Raw genomic sequence first — 17,065 nt, 5'->3', positions numbered from 1 at the left:
AAAAGGTTACAATATACACACCAGTTTTTATACATATCCGTTTGGCAGTTGGATCATGTGAAGGGTGCTTGACACGTACTGACAAAATAGTAACAAGATTTACAGAGACCTGAACAACCAAGATGCAGTTACAAATTTACAAGTGTAGTAACACCATATTGTGAAAAAGAACGAAAACAAATGATTAGGTAAGCTAAAACAATGGTCAGGCTCTCTGGCCTAATGAGACTACAATTAACAGATCTGCTCCCAAAATTATGGGCGTAAAGATCTGCTTCCATATTAGAACTTCTGTGTATTTCTATCCCATTTCTAGCATCAATCCTATTTTGTTATTCTCTATTTCAAGGGGAGTCCTAATGTAAGCGCTTCCTCAATAATGGTGGACTCCAAAGACATTCCTACATTCCAATATTCACTCTAAATCAAATTAAGTACTCGTTTCAGTCTTCAACTGCACATATTGCACAGTCTCATTATACAAGGACAGGGGTTTGTTTGGTTCTGTTGGCTGGATGACTGGTCTGTGATACGGTTCAATTCCCACAATTACTGTGATAGATTCTTCCTCTTCAACTCTCCCCATGCTTGAGGAGTGGATGACTCTCTACTGGTTGTCTCAATCCAGTAGGAGTACAGCATATTTCACCTTTAATGCAAGATTAATTCAACAAATATTCAAATAATTCATCTTGTGATGATGTATGATCAGAAGTAGACAATTGATGGGTGTAAGACTTTAGAGACAGATCTACTGATTGTGGAGAATGGGCATGGAATAGTTCTGAAAGAAAATTGACTTTCCAAGACTCAATCGGTACAGAGGAGGAATGGCAGATCGACTTTAGGTCAAGATTAATAAGTATTTTTCTAATATATTACCGAGCAGAATTTCAAATGTGCTCACATTATTTACATCATGGTTTAACATTGATCATTTTTAATTTTGTTTGTTTCAGCAACTTAGAGTGCAAAATAGAGTCATAGAATGATAAAGTACAGAAGACAAGTTAGCTCATTATGTCTTTTCAGCTCTTTTGAAGGAATTATCCAATTAGTGCCATTCCCACATTCTTTCCAAAAAGTATAGCAAATTTATTCAACTATTTATTCAATCAATGGAAACATCAAGCATATCATCCCTTTTCTGTATTTAACAGTGTCTTTGATCAATACTGCCACCATTTCTTTAGAAAATACCAAACAAAGCCTCATGTTTGCTGTAAAATGTCTTTATAGATCTTCAAAAGGTGATCATTCTTTCTTTAAGCAATAAATGAATTGAGAAGATCGTTAATAAAATCATTGATAAGAGCTGGGAGTCAGGTTAAAGATGGCCTCCATTCCCTGTTGATTTGCTGCAAAACAAAACAAAGGTTTCTTGAGTTTTTAGACAAATTGCACGACATCTATCAAAAGCAGGAGAAGATGTCTCAATCATGTAGGAAACATTTATCCTTCAACCAGTGTCAAGGAAACAGTTATCTGGTTATTTATCTCACTGCTTGGGATGTGTTGAGGCCATCAGAGAAGCTTTATAGATGCACATTATCTAAACTCTTCTACAGAAGTGAACCTAATACAGTCAGCATTATACTATAGACCAAATATATAAAGGGGTTTCTTCTTTTATTTGTTTTCAGTTACCTTCTTTTCAAGTGTTTGATACAATCAAAACTATAACTATTCCTGTGATCCAATTGATTTTAATTCATATTCTCACTAAATATTGAGAAGGCTAAATATTTAGAATATTTTATTATCTCACTGGAACTTTATTGTGGACAAAATTCTGTTGTACTGTTCTTTATATTTTGTTTCAAATTTTTTACCATATATTTTTATCTATCTTTCTTCAGCTAGAGCTCCATTACAAGGAGTAAAGTTTAGATTCGACTTTTTTTTTAGATTACATTACAGTGTGGAAACAGGCCCTTCGGCCCAACAAGTCCACACCGATCCGCCGAAGCACAACCCACCCATACCCCTTACCTAACACTATGGGCAATTTAGCATGGCCAATTCACCTGACCTGCACATCTTTGGACTGTGGGAGGAAACCCATGCAGACAGGGGGAGAACATGCAAAACTCCACACAGTCAGTCACCTGAGGCAGGAATTGAACCTGGGTCTCTGGCACTGTGAGGCAGCAGTGCTAACCACTGTGCCACCATGCCACCCACATCTGTCCCTTGTTTAATCTCAAGTCCTCTTATAATGTGCAATCCTGAAGGTCCATTAGGAACTATAAAAATGAAAGTAAAAGGAAGAACCCACTGTTAGGCCATTACTTCAGACTTCCTGGGTATCTTTTGGTTTCTGCATCTATTTCTCACTTATATACTCTCCTTCAGCAGCAGCATCCAAAGACAAGCCATTAGGTTCCAAGTAAGCAATCACTGCCTCACTGCCAGTTCTGCCAAATCCTCCACAGCCTCGATGTTGTCATCATGTTTGTGTAACATTCAGTGAACATGAGCTCTCATTCCTTGTAGAAAGCACACAAAGACTGAAGTCATTGCTTTCAGCCCTTACGATTACCACAATTCCACAATTACCAATTTCAATTCATTCTTGGCCAGTTTCAGGCTGAAACAGATTGTTTGATACTTCTGATCTATTTGATCCAGATGTGAACCTCTGCCTTTATTTTTTCTAACACAAAACAGCTATTCCCAGCTCTATAACATCCATCTGTGTGCCTGTCTTAGGACCCATACAGCTAAAACACTCATCATACCTTTATTACTTCCTGCTCCAATGTTCTTCTCACTGACCACCCATCAAATACCATCTACAAACTTGAGCTCATCCCAAACTATTCTGCACACATCTAATGCATAGTCTGTCTGCTCAACCATACGGTCAGAGAGCGAAATCCTACTGCTGCTTCTGCTTCTGAGCCACATATTACCCAGCAACCCCCCACACTACCATTATCCTTTCCCCTCACATTCCTTTCTGAGGGCTACCTTTTGACTTTCAGAGGTTACGTTTTAGTGTTCAGAGGATATTTTTCATTCTCACTAGCTCATTTATGAGGTGATGCCTTCACGTAATAATAATATCTTCTGTACATGTGTTGAGATACTGGGTATTTTCATACAATTGAAACAGTTTATTTTTAGTGCTGTGTGATCAAAACAGTGAAGGGGACACTCCAGTTTATTTTTTTTTCGTTTTTTTTTCTTTTTGCTAAAAACTACGGTTTATTTTTTTTAAACCCCCACACTACCGCCTAACTGCGGTAGTGCTTATTTTTTCCCCAGCACCCATGTTGTGTGTGTGCAGCTGTGAGACATAGTGAAAGACACAAGGTGTATGAATCTTTATTCAATTTCCACCACCAGGATGATAGGAAAACACCTGAGTGGCCAGTGACAAGCACTGCCCTTCACATCAAAGGGCAATGCTGTGTGATCAAAAACAGCGAAGGGGAGGGTAGGGACTAAATCAAAATAGAGTTGGAGGGGGAAATAATGCACTCCACTCCCTGGGGCGCCCACCTCTCCCTGAACGACTACAGGGTGTTGGTGGACACTGCGTGCTCCTTCTCCTAGGACACCTGGGCCCTAACGTAACCCTGGAAGAGGGGCAGGCAGTCGGCCCTAACGACCCCCTCCACGGCCCGCTGCCTCAACCTGTTGATGGCCAGTTTGGCCAGGCCCAGGAGCAGACCCACAAGGAGGTCTTCAGACCTGCCCTCCATCCTCCGTACCGGGTGAATTGAAACAGTATTAGAAGAATTCAGAAATCTATCTAATCAACCGTCCATTAAACTTAAAGCTGTAGTACACAAACATTAATTTCTTAGGCATCACAGCAATTAAATTGGAAATTTTAACCGACACAAGTTAGCAATAAAACTATTTTTTCAAAATAGCTAACTCACATCAACATGCAACATACAACATTTCAATACATGCTTCTGGGGAAATGTGAGTACAGAAGTGCACATAGCATGGTAAAGTTGGAACATTGGAAGCACTGGTTGCCACCTGGAATTATGATGAAATTGAAATAACTAACTCAACTTAAATAAAGGAAGAGTAGGTGATTCTTTTCATATGCAGTGAGTTTTTATTATTGGGACTTACTATCTGAAAGGGTTTTAGAAGCAAATTCAGAGCAAATTAGATGAATAGTTGAAGGCAAAATACTCAGTGGGCCATGGAGATAGAGCAGAAAAACTGATTTAAGTAAGTGTCTTTCTTGAAACTTGCTTGGTCACAGGCAGCTGACCTGTGAGATGAGTTTTGGGGTATTTGGGTAGAATTTTGCTGCTTCTTTGATAGTGGGTTTGGAAGTAGGGGCTTTTGAGTCATGACCAGGAAAATAGACAGGAACCAAGTTGAAATGGATCTCCAATGCAGTTCCCCAAGCACAGAACTTTCTCTGAGTTGGATTGAGAAGAAGATTAGTTACCTGCTCCAAAAATGCAGGTCTTGCTCATTAAGGTCACAACTACAAGGAATTTTGCCACTTGTGGCTGAACCTGCATCCTGCCCCACCCACCGCTGTCAATGTGGAGGTAGCCAGCTCAATGAAGGCAGAAAACTGGTCAGCCACTGAAGCTTCATGTAGCCCAAAGAGAATCAGCTTACATGAAAGGCCAAAATAATGGCCGAGACTGATGAGATGGGATAACTTTCCCCCATTTCAATTGACCTTTCGATCTAGAATCTGATGACTTGTATTTGTGTCGGCTGGTGAAAGCATCTCTAGTATTTACTGAGACACTAGAGTTGCCAGCTGTTTAATTGGTTTTGCAACATTGGGACCCCTGTTCACTGTCCTCAACTGGACAGAAAGCAAGTCTGAGCTTAGCTCTTTGCTTAATATTATTTTGCTTAATATTATTTTGTTCATCATTATCGTTCATCATTGTTGACCATTAAATACATTCTTTGGAAGTATATGAAAATATTTCAAGTTTTGTTTTGAGATTACAAACACTATTTCAACTAAAAGTAAAACATTAGCTCATTAAGGCTCAGTTTGTCCCAGGAAACAATATATAGATTCCATGGTTATATTTTCTTGACTGTTGTCTAATTCTACACATAAAAGGAATCAGCCATTTCCAGAAATATGATCACACTTACGAAACCTACCTTTTCTAAGTGTTGTTTTCATTTAATTATTGTTTCCTTCTAAAACGTTTTAATACCTGGATCACTTCCTCCAGTTTCATCTTCAGATAGACGGGCAACGTCATGATTTGAATCTGCAGTTGCTTTGAATCCCTTAGTACCACCAACACTGGATGAGTGTTGACTTTTTGATGCATAACTAATTGTTTTGCTTGAACCACTAGCCCCATCTAGTGGATCCAAAAGATCTTCATGACGAAAATTAGAAAAATCAGTGGTAAAGTCTCCTACATTTTGAAAATCACTTCCCTCATCAGTAGATACGTATGTTTTTGTGTGAACTACAGTCTTAGACCCAGTTGATTTAACTCCAGTATTTAGTAAGCTTTCTAAACCATCATCTACATGATGTGAAGATGTGCGTGTCTCAGTTAAAGTGACAGTCGAACCCTTAGTCTTACCATCTAATCCATATTTCGCTATTAGCTCATCTATTGAAAGAGGAAAAGAATCAGAATCAACCTCTGTTGTGACTGTTTTAGTAACTTCACCTTGTTTTGAAACAATTGTTTTGGTGGTCACTGACCGGTCTGGATGTGAAAATTCACTGACTACTTTATGACTGCTTCCAGTGCTAATGCTACTACTGGTCGGATGAATTTTGCTAACACTTGGATCTTTTATATTTTCTTCTAGGATGAGTGTCCTAACATCTGCTCCTTCCCAAACATTAGGATACAATGTTGTTTCTGGCACATATTTTGTTTCAAAAGATTTATATTTGCTGACATATGCACAATCCTTAGAATTCCTAGTTTTAAGTGACGCAGTTAGCTTCTCAGACAGATTATTCTCCATGCTGTCAGAAGTTATTGACGTAATATTTTTCTCCATTTCCTCATTCAGATTTTTATCAATGGTGTAAGTAAATGATTTTGCACAAGATCCTTTGCAAGCTCGTAGCTTGATATCAATGTCCACCTATCAAATAAACAGAATTTAAAAGCTGGTAAGAAAATAAATGTATAGCTTATAATGCATTTTAAATTGAAATATTGTTCTTTGTCAACTTTCAAACTATTTAAAAAGAACAATGGCACTTAATATTATTCAGATCAGCAAAACTGCAGCGATCAAAGCATTAATTAGCAAAACTTCTTCAAAAATTTCTTTTAAGTTCATAAGAATAATGGGAAAACTTATAACTAATCATGGACTTAATTAACTGAATTTATAGAATGAGGCGACTGCACATTGTGGATGATAGACACAGCAACATCATAACCTCACGTGGGTGGAACATGGGAATGTGCTGCTGTCTGCTGTTGGGGTCAAAAGCTACAGGTTCATCGAAAAGTCATAGAGTCATAGAGATCTACAGCATGGAAACAGACCTTTCAGTCCAACCCATCCATGCTGACCAGATATCCCAACCCAATCTAGTCCCACCTGCCAGCAACCGGCCCATATCCCTCCAAACCCTTCCTATTCATATACCCATCCAAATGCCTCTTAAATGTTGCAATTGTACCAGCCTCCATCACAACCTCTGGCAGCTCATTCCATACATGTACCACCCTCTGCGTGAAAAAGTTGCCCCTTAGGTCTCTTTTATATCTTTCCCCTCTCACTCAAAACTTATGCCTTCTAGTTCTGGACTCCCCGACCCCAGGGAAAAGACTTTGTCTATTTCCGCTATCCATGCCCCTCATATTTTTGTAAACCTCAGCCTCTGACGCTCCATTGCAGCTTCTCTAGGAGGACCTCTTTGCTTACACAAGTTGTTAAGTGACTGAATACTGTAGGCAACAGGCTTACCAGCATTTGCTTTCCCCACTTACAAGCATATTGACTAATGCTTCATGCCAGCTCCATTGTGTATTATTTGCAAAAGGAGCAATCACTTTGATATCATCTGCAGTAATAACTAGAAAAAAGTGGGAAATATCACATGCCCACTGCTGTGGTCAACACTGTCTTCATGTAACCTATCAGTGAGAGGTTGGAATGCTTGTTTAAGAAAGGCAGTAGATCCTATTAAAGTGTTAAAAAACATTCTGTGACAGATATAACCTAATATCCAATACAAGTTGGCACTGCTCGAAGTACACCCCATGTGTACTTCATACAATTTCAATTGGTGTTCCAACTAAAAAGATACCTGAAAAACAAATCTTAATTTATCTTTATGGATTCAAAACTAGCACAATTGTTCCTTCAGGCTCCAAAAATATAAAATTCAGTCTGATTCAAGAACCATTCAGCACCGGACCAAATATTTTCCAGGCCCAGGTCTTGCTGTGCTATCCAATGCTTTTTAACTGACCAGAATGAATAGGTCACTCTTTTCTACCTGGAGCTTGCTGCTGTTGTGCATACAAGGTCTGTTGCGTAAAATTGACTGGAACACAGTTGAAACTATCAGGTAGTCGACAAACACAGAGGAAATCCCCAACTAATTAAGGGAACGGAATGGGATCCACCTAGCTTACATTCTAATTCCATCCTCCAGCCACCCAAACACCATTTTCAGTTGATCTGAAAAGTATGCAACCTTTCAGGGCTACCTTTTTAAGTACACCTACTACTCAGCCATTGTAAACTTTGGACAATGCCAGAAAGCAATTACATAAAATTCAGCAGGAATCAGCATGCTGCTTCATGCTCAATACCAACGAAGATACCTCTAAGCCTGTAGGAGATAAAGGATTTTGATTTTGCAATCTTCAGTTTCCCCATATGACAAGAGGCAGTTAGCTGCCTTGAAGTATACGTCCAGTAGGCCAGGGTTAGCTAATAGTTTTGGCAGGTTGGTCTGTTGATGGATTTTCTACACCACCTCACAGTGATGGCATGGCTGATTTATTTTATATTTCATTTGATTTTTCTTTTACAAACTTGGTGAGAGAACACATTCATATTGAAATGTTCTCTCAGTTACTTATATTGTCTGCTGCTTCTCTCGAGCTGGATTGCCTCTAATTGGCCTTCAAGCCTAAGAACTAGTATGCAGCCCTTAAATGGACAGAGCGTCTGTCTGCATGCCAATCAAGGCAGAATTTCCAATTAATAACGTTTCCTCCGAGCAACAGATTCCAGACCCAGCAATAGACATGACTCGTATCTTTCAGCCTAATTTTATTTTAATCCACATTCAAAGTAAATGCTTTCATCGTTGCAAACAAATGCCTGTAAACTTCTACTAAAATCCAGCTTGCTGCACCTAACCAAAAAATTCTTAGACTCATAGTCAGAGAGATGTACAGTGTGGAAATAGACCCTTCGGTCCAATTTATCCATGCAGACCAGATATCTAGATAAACCTAGTCCCATTTTCCAGCATCTAGACCATATCCCTCTAAACTCTTCCTTTTCATATAACTATCCTGATTACTTTTGAATATTGTAATTGTGCCAGCCTTCACCACTTCCCCTAGCAGCTCATTTCATACATGCACCATCCTCAGAGTGAAAAAGTTGTTATTTAGGTGCCTTTTAAACCTTTCCCCTCTCACCTTAAATGTCTCTTGTATTGGAATATCTTAAGCATTAAACAGCAGTACCCGAAATGTCTTATTTGTTTCCAAAGCAGAGTTTACCCTATTTTTCTGCATGTTGTGCTATCCTGAACAGACACTACTTTGATTTGCACTCAACAGAAGTGTAATATTCAGAAGTGCACACAATTACAACTTTGTGATGATGAAAAATGATTGCATAGTCTGTTTTTTAAAAAACTGTCTGCAATATAACAAAATAAAAAGTTCGATTTTGCAAATATGCCATAAATTAATCAATTTGACAATACATTCTAAAATATGAACAGAACTCTTTCTGCACAGTGCAAGAATTTAGTGGGACACAGATATTTTACTGCACTACTTACCTCCAACCTTGAGATTTCTTTGTATTGTTCTATTATATTGTTTTTTAGTATGTTTTCTCTGGCAATGTGCTCATCAACTTTTTTCTGCAAGTCGATAAGTTTGTAATTCAGAGGATTCATCTCTTCTTGACAGCTGTCCTCAATTTCTAAAAATCAGCAAATGATAAGAGTGGAAATTAATATGATTGAAATGGGCTACTAATAAACATATTTAAATTCCCAGAATGAACGTTTATTTTTTAGATTTAAAATAGAGTGAGGAAGGAGTGAAAAGTTTGAAAACAATTATCTTTTTATGAACTAATTTAGGCTGATTGAAATTTTCAATGTTCATGGGTAGTTTTGTTTTGTTTTGAGTGCAGAAAATCTGTAATAGTGACTTGATATTTTGCTGCATGGGTGTTTTGCGTGGTCTAAAAGGTAAAAACAATGACTGCAGATGCTGGAAACCAGATTCTGGATTAGTGGTGCTGGAAGAGCACAGCAGTTCAGGCAGCATCCAAGGAGCTTCGAAATCGACGTTTCGGGCAAAAGCCCTTCATCAGGAATAAATGAAGGGCTTTTGCCCGAAACGTCGATTTTGAAGCTACTTGGATGCTGCCTGAACTGCTGTGCTCTTCCAGCACCACTAATCCAGTTTTGCGTGGTCTGTTTGATGAGTGAACCTACTGGTCGAATTACTTTATGGGTAGTAGCTGGAGTTACCACATGCACATGACTCATTGACTGCTGAGAATCGCTGGAGGGGTGGGAATGTGGATGGAGATACAAACAAAGAAAAGTAAGGGAGGCCCAACAATAAATTTTCCAAGCTGGACAGACTGTGTTTGTGAGAGTTGGGAAAGGATTTACTGATAAGCATGAGGACGGCACTCGTGGGATGGGGATGGCATGAAAGAGATTGAAGGAATAGGATGGGGATGTATAATAAGATTGGCATTGGGAGAGTGGAATAGCATGGGAGGAAGGATTTTGCTTAGTGGGGTGGCTTGGGAGTAGGTAGATGACATGATAGAACTGGCTCAGGGTGGGAAAGAGGCTTTGATGGAATTTGTTTGGAAGTTATAATTTGTGCAATTAGTGAAGAATCATTAGATTTGAATTTAAAGAATACATAATATTGAAAGAAGAGATGAAGCAGCTAATAAAAGTCTATACTTAACAGTTAGTCTATTCCTATTGGGAATGTCACCACATACAAACAATGATGAAATGATTAATATTATTGCAAAGCATGTATCTTAAATAAAAATGTTGCCTTGGAAGAAGATTGGTAGTTAGCAAATTGCTTTCTTTCGTGATAGATGTAAGAATTAAAATGGGCAGATTTCAAAGAAATTGTTTGTTTATTCCTGGAATAATAAAGAACTAACTCATAATAAAAAAGCATTTCTAATGACCACAAACAAACCACAAACTCTTGGAGTTTGAACTATACTCCTAGCTCTGTTAATAGGCACGTGGAGAGCTTTGTGGAACTTTATTCAGAGTGAAAACTTCTGATTCTGCAAAAGCCATTGGTGAAATAAGAGCTAGGAAACTTGTATTTAAAGAATAGTTGTTGCAATGAAGGCACCAGTTAATCCACATCTCTTTGCTAATCTTGATTTCGCTGGTAAAGGGGAAACAAGAGAAAATATAACTGCAGCTACAAAAGAAAAACCTTCCCACACAACCCATAGTCAGCAGTTCAACTTTAAGGTGAGGCTGACTAAACACAAAAAGTGAATATTTTTTAAAAAACTAAGGTGCTCCAAATCAGAAACAAAAACAGAAATTACTGAAAAATCTCAGCAGGTCTGGCAGCATCTGTGTTAACGCTTCAGGTACAGTAACTCTTCTTCAGAACATTCGATGGATGCTGCCAGCAATCTACTGAGATTTTCCAGCTATTTCTGAGATCAATTTCAAATCACAGAAATAAAAGCTGAAACTTTCTTTAAGCAACACCAACACTTCACAACAACTCACTTCCAATTTGCTCCACAATCTTTTTCATTCTGTTGGCAGTTTCGATCACAGTTACCTGAGTATCCCAAAATATTCTGGAATACTCGTTCTTGTACTGTCGAAACTTTTCAATTCTGTCGTTATTTTTGCGACTCCAAGACTCGATTGATCCAAGAATTCTGCACCCAGATGGACATTTAGGGCCCTGTTGGGTTAAAGCAGAAATATATTGTCCTAGTTATTAGCAATGCATCATTTCACAAAAAAAAAGAAGCAATATAACAGCTTACCCATTCTTCATCAGTACAAAGTGGGCTTGACGACCCCGAATAGTGTCTGGATTTCATTTGGTTTTCGTCTACTTCAGGTCTAGGACCCCGAGGCTTGAGAGCCTGTTCAGTCCATGTCTGCAAACAGAAGAAAGCAAAAGACATTGGTTTCAAAGACACCATCCATGTTCTCTTGGAGCATTTGAATCTTGGCAAAAGTTTGCTGTTAAAACAATCCAACAACCAACTCACCCTTTTTTGCTAAAACAAAGAATTGTTTGTGGATGTTGGAATTATGAAACTCAGCAGAGTTCCCCTTACTTCATTCCCAAGCATGCTGTCAGATCTGCTGAATTTCACCAGCAATTCTGTTTTAGCTTCATTTATTTTCAATAGTAAATATTTGTTTGTAAGAAACCAGGAAAGGAAATCAAAATGTGCAGCTTTGACTTGTTGAACAGCTGAATCTGTACTTAGCTCCCTGTTAAAGAAAGGAAACTTACCAAACCAATGGAACATAGTATCAAACCCAAGGTCAGTATTGCCTTCATTTTACCAGCTCCGCAGCAATCACTTGAGAAAATGCCTCTTCTCTCTCCTTTTCATCAAATTTCAACCCTAAAATCACCATCAGACTATGCATGGACATCCTGTTTACCTGAAATGTGGAAATCATGTTAATTATTTACCATTCAACTGTTGCACAAAATTCTGTCCCTGTCTTTGACCCTTTGAAATGTCTATTGACAGATCAAAGATCAGAGTTCTATGCAAAGAGCTTCTGTAATTACCACCTACTTCGCAAAGAATTGGTAAGTGGAACATTGCATTCTAAATAGATCATCAAGCACAGGAAATTAAGTAATGTCCCAATCAGGGGACAAACTAAAGAAGCAGTGGGTGAATTTCAGCCTTCCAACATACTCAGAGAATGCCCTTTTCAATAATCAGCAATGTAGTCAGAAGGTCATATAGCATTAGGGGTTGGGCAGCTTCACTGAGAAAAGACTGGGTGCACTAATGATGCAGAGTGACCAAACTGCACTAGGAACTAACCCAGTCAGTTTCAAATCCCTGGACACAACAACTTGGAAGGGCTTTTGAGGAAGCCTTTTAGCCAGCTGGTTGTCTTATTGTCTCTGCTGTCACTTCACTCACGTGCTCCTTTCTCAAAGGATTCCTTCTGTAACTAACTAACTGACTTCCCCATTTCAGCATAATGGCATCTCTGATGCTGGGAGGCAGTATAAAAGTGAGAATGTCACTGGGGCTGCGCAATGCAGTGATGGAGGTAAAAATAAATGAGCTGAGTCTGTTCACCTTGAAACAGAGGAGGCTGAAGGCATATTTGAGGGAGATATATGAAACTGAGTGACCTAGATCAAATGGGTGAGAAGGATCTAAATAGAGAGTTCATTGGCAAGTAATATAGATTTAAAGTAGTTGGCAGAAAGATTACATGAAGAGGGAAAATACTCATTCACATGGATTTTTCTCTCACATCTCATCGAAACATTCTTGACCCTTACCTTAATTAAACGGCCTGGTCAATGATGCCTGAACCAAGGGAAAAAGTTCTTTCCTGTCTGCTCTATCTATGCTCCTCATAATTTTATGTATTTTGACCATTCAGCCCGCTGATATCGGGATTGCAACTCTCCCTGCTGATATTGTCCCCTTAAGGCATCGGGACATGTAGATAAGTGTTTAAGAAGGCAAACGAGATATTTGCCTTCAGTGACTAAGGCATAGAGCTTAAAAGCAGGAACTGGAACTGTATATAATATTTCCAGTTAGGTCACAGCTGGAGTTTGTGTACAGCTCTGGAATAGGAGGGGTGTGATAGCACTGGAGGAAGTTGCAAAGGTTGCTTACCAGGTTTTTGTCCATGCTGGAGAGTATTGGTTATGAAGAGAGATTGGATTGTTGTTTTCCTTGGAGCAGATGATTCTGAGGGGGAACATGATTGAGATGTATAAATTTGTGCGTGGCAGAGATAGAGTAGACAGGCAGGAACTTTTCCTCTTGGTTGAGGGATCATAGATTTAAGACAAGATCTAGGAGGACTATAGGAAATGTGAAGAAGAGTGGTAGGAATCTGAAACTCACTGTCTGCGATGGTGGTAGCAGCAGAAACCATCTTAACATCAAAGCAGTATTTAGATGTGCACATGCAAAGACATATACAAGGCTATGGGCTAAATGCTGGAAAATAGGATTAGAATAGTTAGGTGGTTGTATTTCACTGGTGCAGACACAATGGGATGTAGGGCCTTTTGCCTGTATTGTTGATCTTAATGACTCCATAACATGAATGAAGCTCCCTGCAACCACTCAGGCTGCAGATGTCAGAGTTGAATTATACTGTAACATCCCTCACTGCTGTCTTCAGAATCGAATCTCTCTCTGTAACCATCCTCCATGGTGATATCAGGATTTAATCTCCCTGTAACCACTCTCCCTGTTATATACCAGAATGTTATCTCCCTGGGCCACTCTTTCTGCTGATACAGGGACTGAATCACAACAAAAATACTTTACACTATTAGTTGCTTGATTGGCACAATATCCACAAACATTTACACTATCCATCATTGACATTCAGTAGCTGCCTGATGAAGGAGCAGTGCTCCGAAAGCTAGTGTTTCCAAATGACCTGTTGGACTATAACCTGGTGTTGTGTGATTTTTAACTTTGTCCACCCCAGTCCAGCACTGGCATCTCCACATCAAAAGAACAAGATTGTGAATGTTCCTGCAGCAAATGGACTGCACACTTCCAAGAATGCAGCTTCCCACTTTTCTGTGCCTCCAAATGAAAGCAACAATAGCAACAACATATATTCCTACAGCCCCTTTAACGTGACAAAATGTACCAAAACATTTCACGGAAACATCCTGCTGAAGCAGAGCAGGACAGAGAGCCAAACAAGCAGACTTGAAGTCAGGTGACCAAAAGGTTGCTCAGAAAGCTAACTATTAAGGAGTATCCTAAAAGGGGAAAGTGAGGTAGAAAGGCATATGGAGGGTGTTTCAGAGCCTGGGGCTAGGCAACTTAGCTATTAAAGTGGAGTAAAATATGAGAAACGTAGAAGATTGGAATTAAGGAAGCTCGTGTATCTTAGAGGATGTGGTACTGGAGATACTTCCATTGAAAGGGAATTACAAGACATGAAGGATTTGAAAACAATAAAGGGAATTTTTAAATCAAGACATGCTTAACCAGCACTCAGTCAGGGTTAATGACTATTCAGATTAAGGATTACTGCCCCTGCAGCCAGGGATGTTCAAAAATGCTGTTCCAGGCCCTTGACACCCATATCCAATAAATTAATTTTTAAAAAAAGCTTCATGTGATTTATGAAATGGACAGAGTACGAGGAGATGAATACAACTTCATGGAAGGGAGAATGAGGGAAACCAGTCAGAGGAGCATTGGAATGGTTGAGACTAGTGATAACAAAGGCTGGTTTGTGAGTTTCAATGCCATGGAAGTGGAAATAATCGATTTAGCCACAGTATGAATGTGAGATGACATGCTTTTCTCAGGATCAAATTTAACACAAAGATTGCTAACAGACTGACTTAATCTCAGGTCTATTACCACGAAAAAGAGTGGGATCAGTAGCTAAGAAATAAAGTTTGGAACATCCAGTTCATATCTCAAAATTATGCACAAGCTGAAAAAAAAGGTTTTGTCATCTTTCCTATATTATTTGTTTTCTTGATGGAATAATCACCCTTTCTACTTAGATAACACATAAGACCTTTGGTAAGTTTATAAATGGTTTCAAATATAAATCATGGGTACTCAATACCTTGAAGATATTGTTCAAATGATTGAATTGCAACTACCACTATTAGCGGTGGTGGACCCTGTTTTGAAGTTATGTTTTGTGCCAAAATCAGATTCCAGTTGCTTATTAAAATTTCCCTCATCTTCTCTGAGTGCCATAATTAACACAATTCTTAAAAAATTATCCTTTCTCAAAGATTTAACAAACTTGTTTCTTTCTAACCAGCAATTTTATCATCCTTCCTTGCCTCTTTAAAGTTACAGAATGTTATCACTGTGTGCTAAATGTGTCATTTCTCCTATCCCTCTAATCTTGCCAACTGAAATTCAAACAAAACTTTTTAAAACATTAATTACTTAAGATTGTGACAGATTTTCATTATTTTCTGTTAAAAGGGATTTTTAACCATGAGATGGAAGAAGTTCACTTTGTAAGATGTTTAGCAAATATATTTAGTTGCAAACTTATTCCTGAATTGGTTTTTAAACTTAATTTATAAATAAAGAACATTTGGTTCCCCTGCTAAATATATTATTTTAATTGTGTAAGATGATTTGGAAGATAAACAGGATGTACATTTTGAATTATTGATAAAATGGTGGGTTTTTGTTTTGGCAGGATATAGAAGTTTACTTTTGTCTGGTAACCATTGCACAAGTGAAATTTCACTTGCACAGTAAAAGATAGTTAGATATAGATGAATCTTTAAAAATTCCTTCATCATTAATTATGAACAATAATAACTCACTAATTCAATAATTCAGTGAAATAATAAATTAGTTAAACACAAGGATTAATATTTAAGTTTTCATATCCCTGATTTGAACCTGAGCCAGGAATCGAGACGGCTGAAACTCAACACTGAAATAGGACAATAATATTTTACAGAATCATCCAGTGTGGATTTAGAGCGCATGCTGATTGTAAATGGTACTGAATAAATTTGACTTTATTGGAAATATATGAAGGAGCAAAGAAGTAAGCATACGTTATTCAGCTCCCTGACACTACATTATCGTTCAATTAGATCATGGTTGCCTGTTATGGACTAGGCCAGATGCCCTCAAAACATTTCAAGAAAGCAGCCAGACCCTAATTTTGTGAGTTGTTTTAAGTCGGTGTAAAGCAGACATTCCAGGAAGGATGCAGGTGGTCAAACCACTTAGTTTTAAACAAAACAGAATTTATTTGTAAGCTTACTGACTGAAACACAAACAAAAAGAAATATAAAATAACTTGACCTATCCAAAAACCCAACAGACGAGGCAAACTTAATGATGCTGTTCCAAATACTTGCAACAATCCCCATTAAAAAAAACCTCAGCAAAAAAGGTAAAAATCAAACACAGGGTCTTACAGGAGAAATGTCAGAGAGAGATTCAGCATGGACCTGCTTCTTTGGTCCAACAGCTTCAAAACTGACTGACTGCTTTCAGTGAACAGCCAGACTGTGAAAACCAAAGCAAACCAGAGAAAAGGTGGTCTGGGAGAACTGGCCACTCCCCTTTCATTGCACAAGTTTTTTTTAAACTTGAAAACGTTCTGAAGTAGTTCAAACCAGACTTCAGAATTGCTGCTTTTATGACCTCTCTGAAAAAAAGCCAAGGACAGCATAACCTTGTTAAAGGAGTAGCAAGGACCTACCTCATTGTTAAAGGAGTTGTTAAAGGAACACCTCCCCCTTAAAAGAACCATCAATATCCAAAGATGACTTCATTTTAAAACCCATTAATCTTAAACTACTAATACTGTACAATATGCATACACCTGACATTAACTATAAACGTGCAAACATGCACTATTACATTCTGTTTCAGACTGTCTTACTCTTGTTACCAAATGCGACTGTTTCTTATTCAAGTCCTCGATAAGGCATTGGCAATCACGTTTTATCATCCTGCCACATGCACAATTTTCAAATTGAATGACTGTAACAACAAGCTCCATCGAAACAGTCTGGCATTTTTGTTCTTAAATTTCTCCACAAACTTCAATAGGTTATGATCAATGTAAATGATTGCCTCAGATACATTTTGGCAACATAGACATTGAAATGTTGTAACGCCAACA

General features: G+C 38.4%; 1 protein-coding gene across 1 annotated transcript; it reads right to left on the bottom strand.

Annotated features, from left to right (window-relative positions):
• Positions 1–1,216: 1,216 nt before the first annotated feature.
• On the bottom strand, positions 1,217–11,835 carry LOC140483354 (uncharacterized). The gene is made up of 6 exons (XM_072581597.1): positions 11,703–11,835; positions 11,221–11,337; positions 10,952–11,135; positions 8,981–9,126; positions 5,116–6,075; positions 1,217–1,358 (listed from the first exon to the last, which is right to left on the bottom strand). The coding sequence occupies exons 1-5, from the start codon at positions 11,748–11,750 to the stop codon at positions 5,155–5,157; spliced, it is 1,416 nt and encodes a 471-aa protein (XP_072437698.1). The 5' UTR covers positions 11,751–11,835; the 3' UTR covers positions 1,217–1,358; positions 5,116–5,154.
• Between the last annotated feature and the right edge of the window lie 5,230 nt (positions 11,836–17,065).

The sequence above is a fragment of the Chiloscyllium punctatum genome, chromosome 1, assembly GCF_047496795.1.
Source record: "Chiloscyllium punctatum isolate Juve2018m chromosome 1, sChiPun1.3, whole genome shotgun sequence".
NCBI lineage: Eukaryota > Metazoa > Chordata > Chondrichthyes > Orectolobiformes > Hemiscylliidae > Chiloscyllium > Chiloscyllium punctatum.
This window is presented reverse-complemented; position numbering and strand designations above follow the sequence as displayed.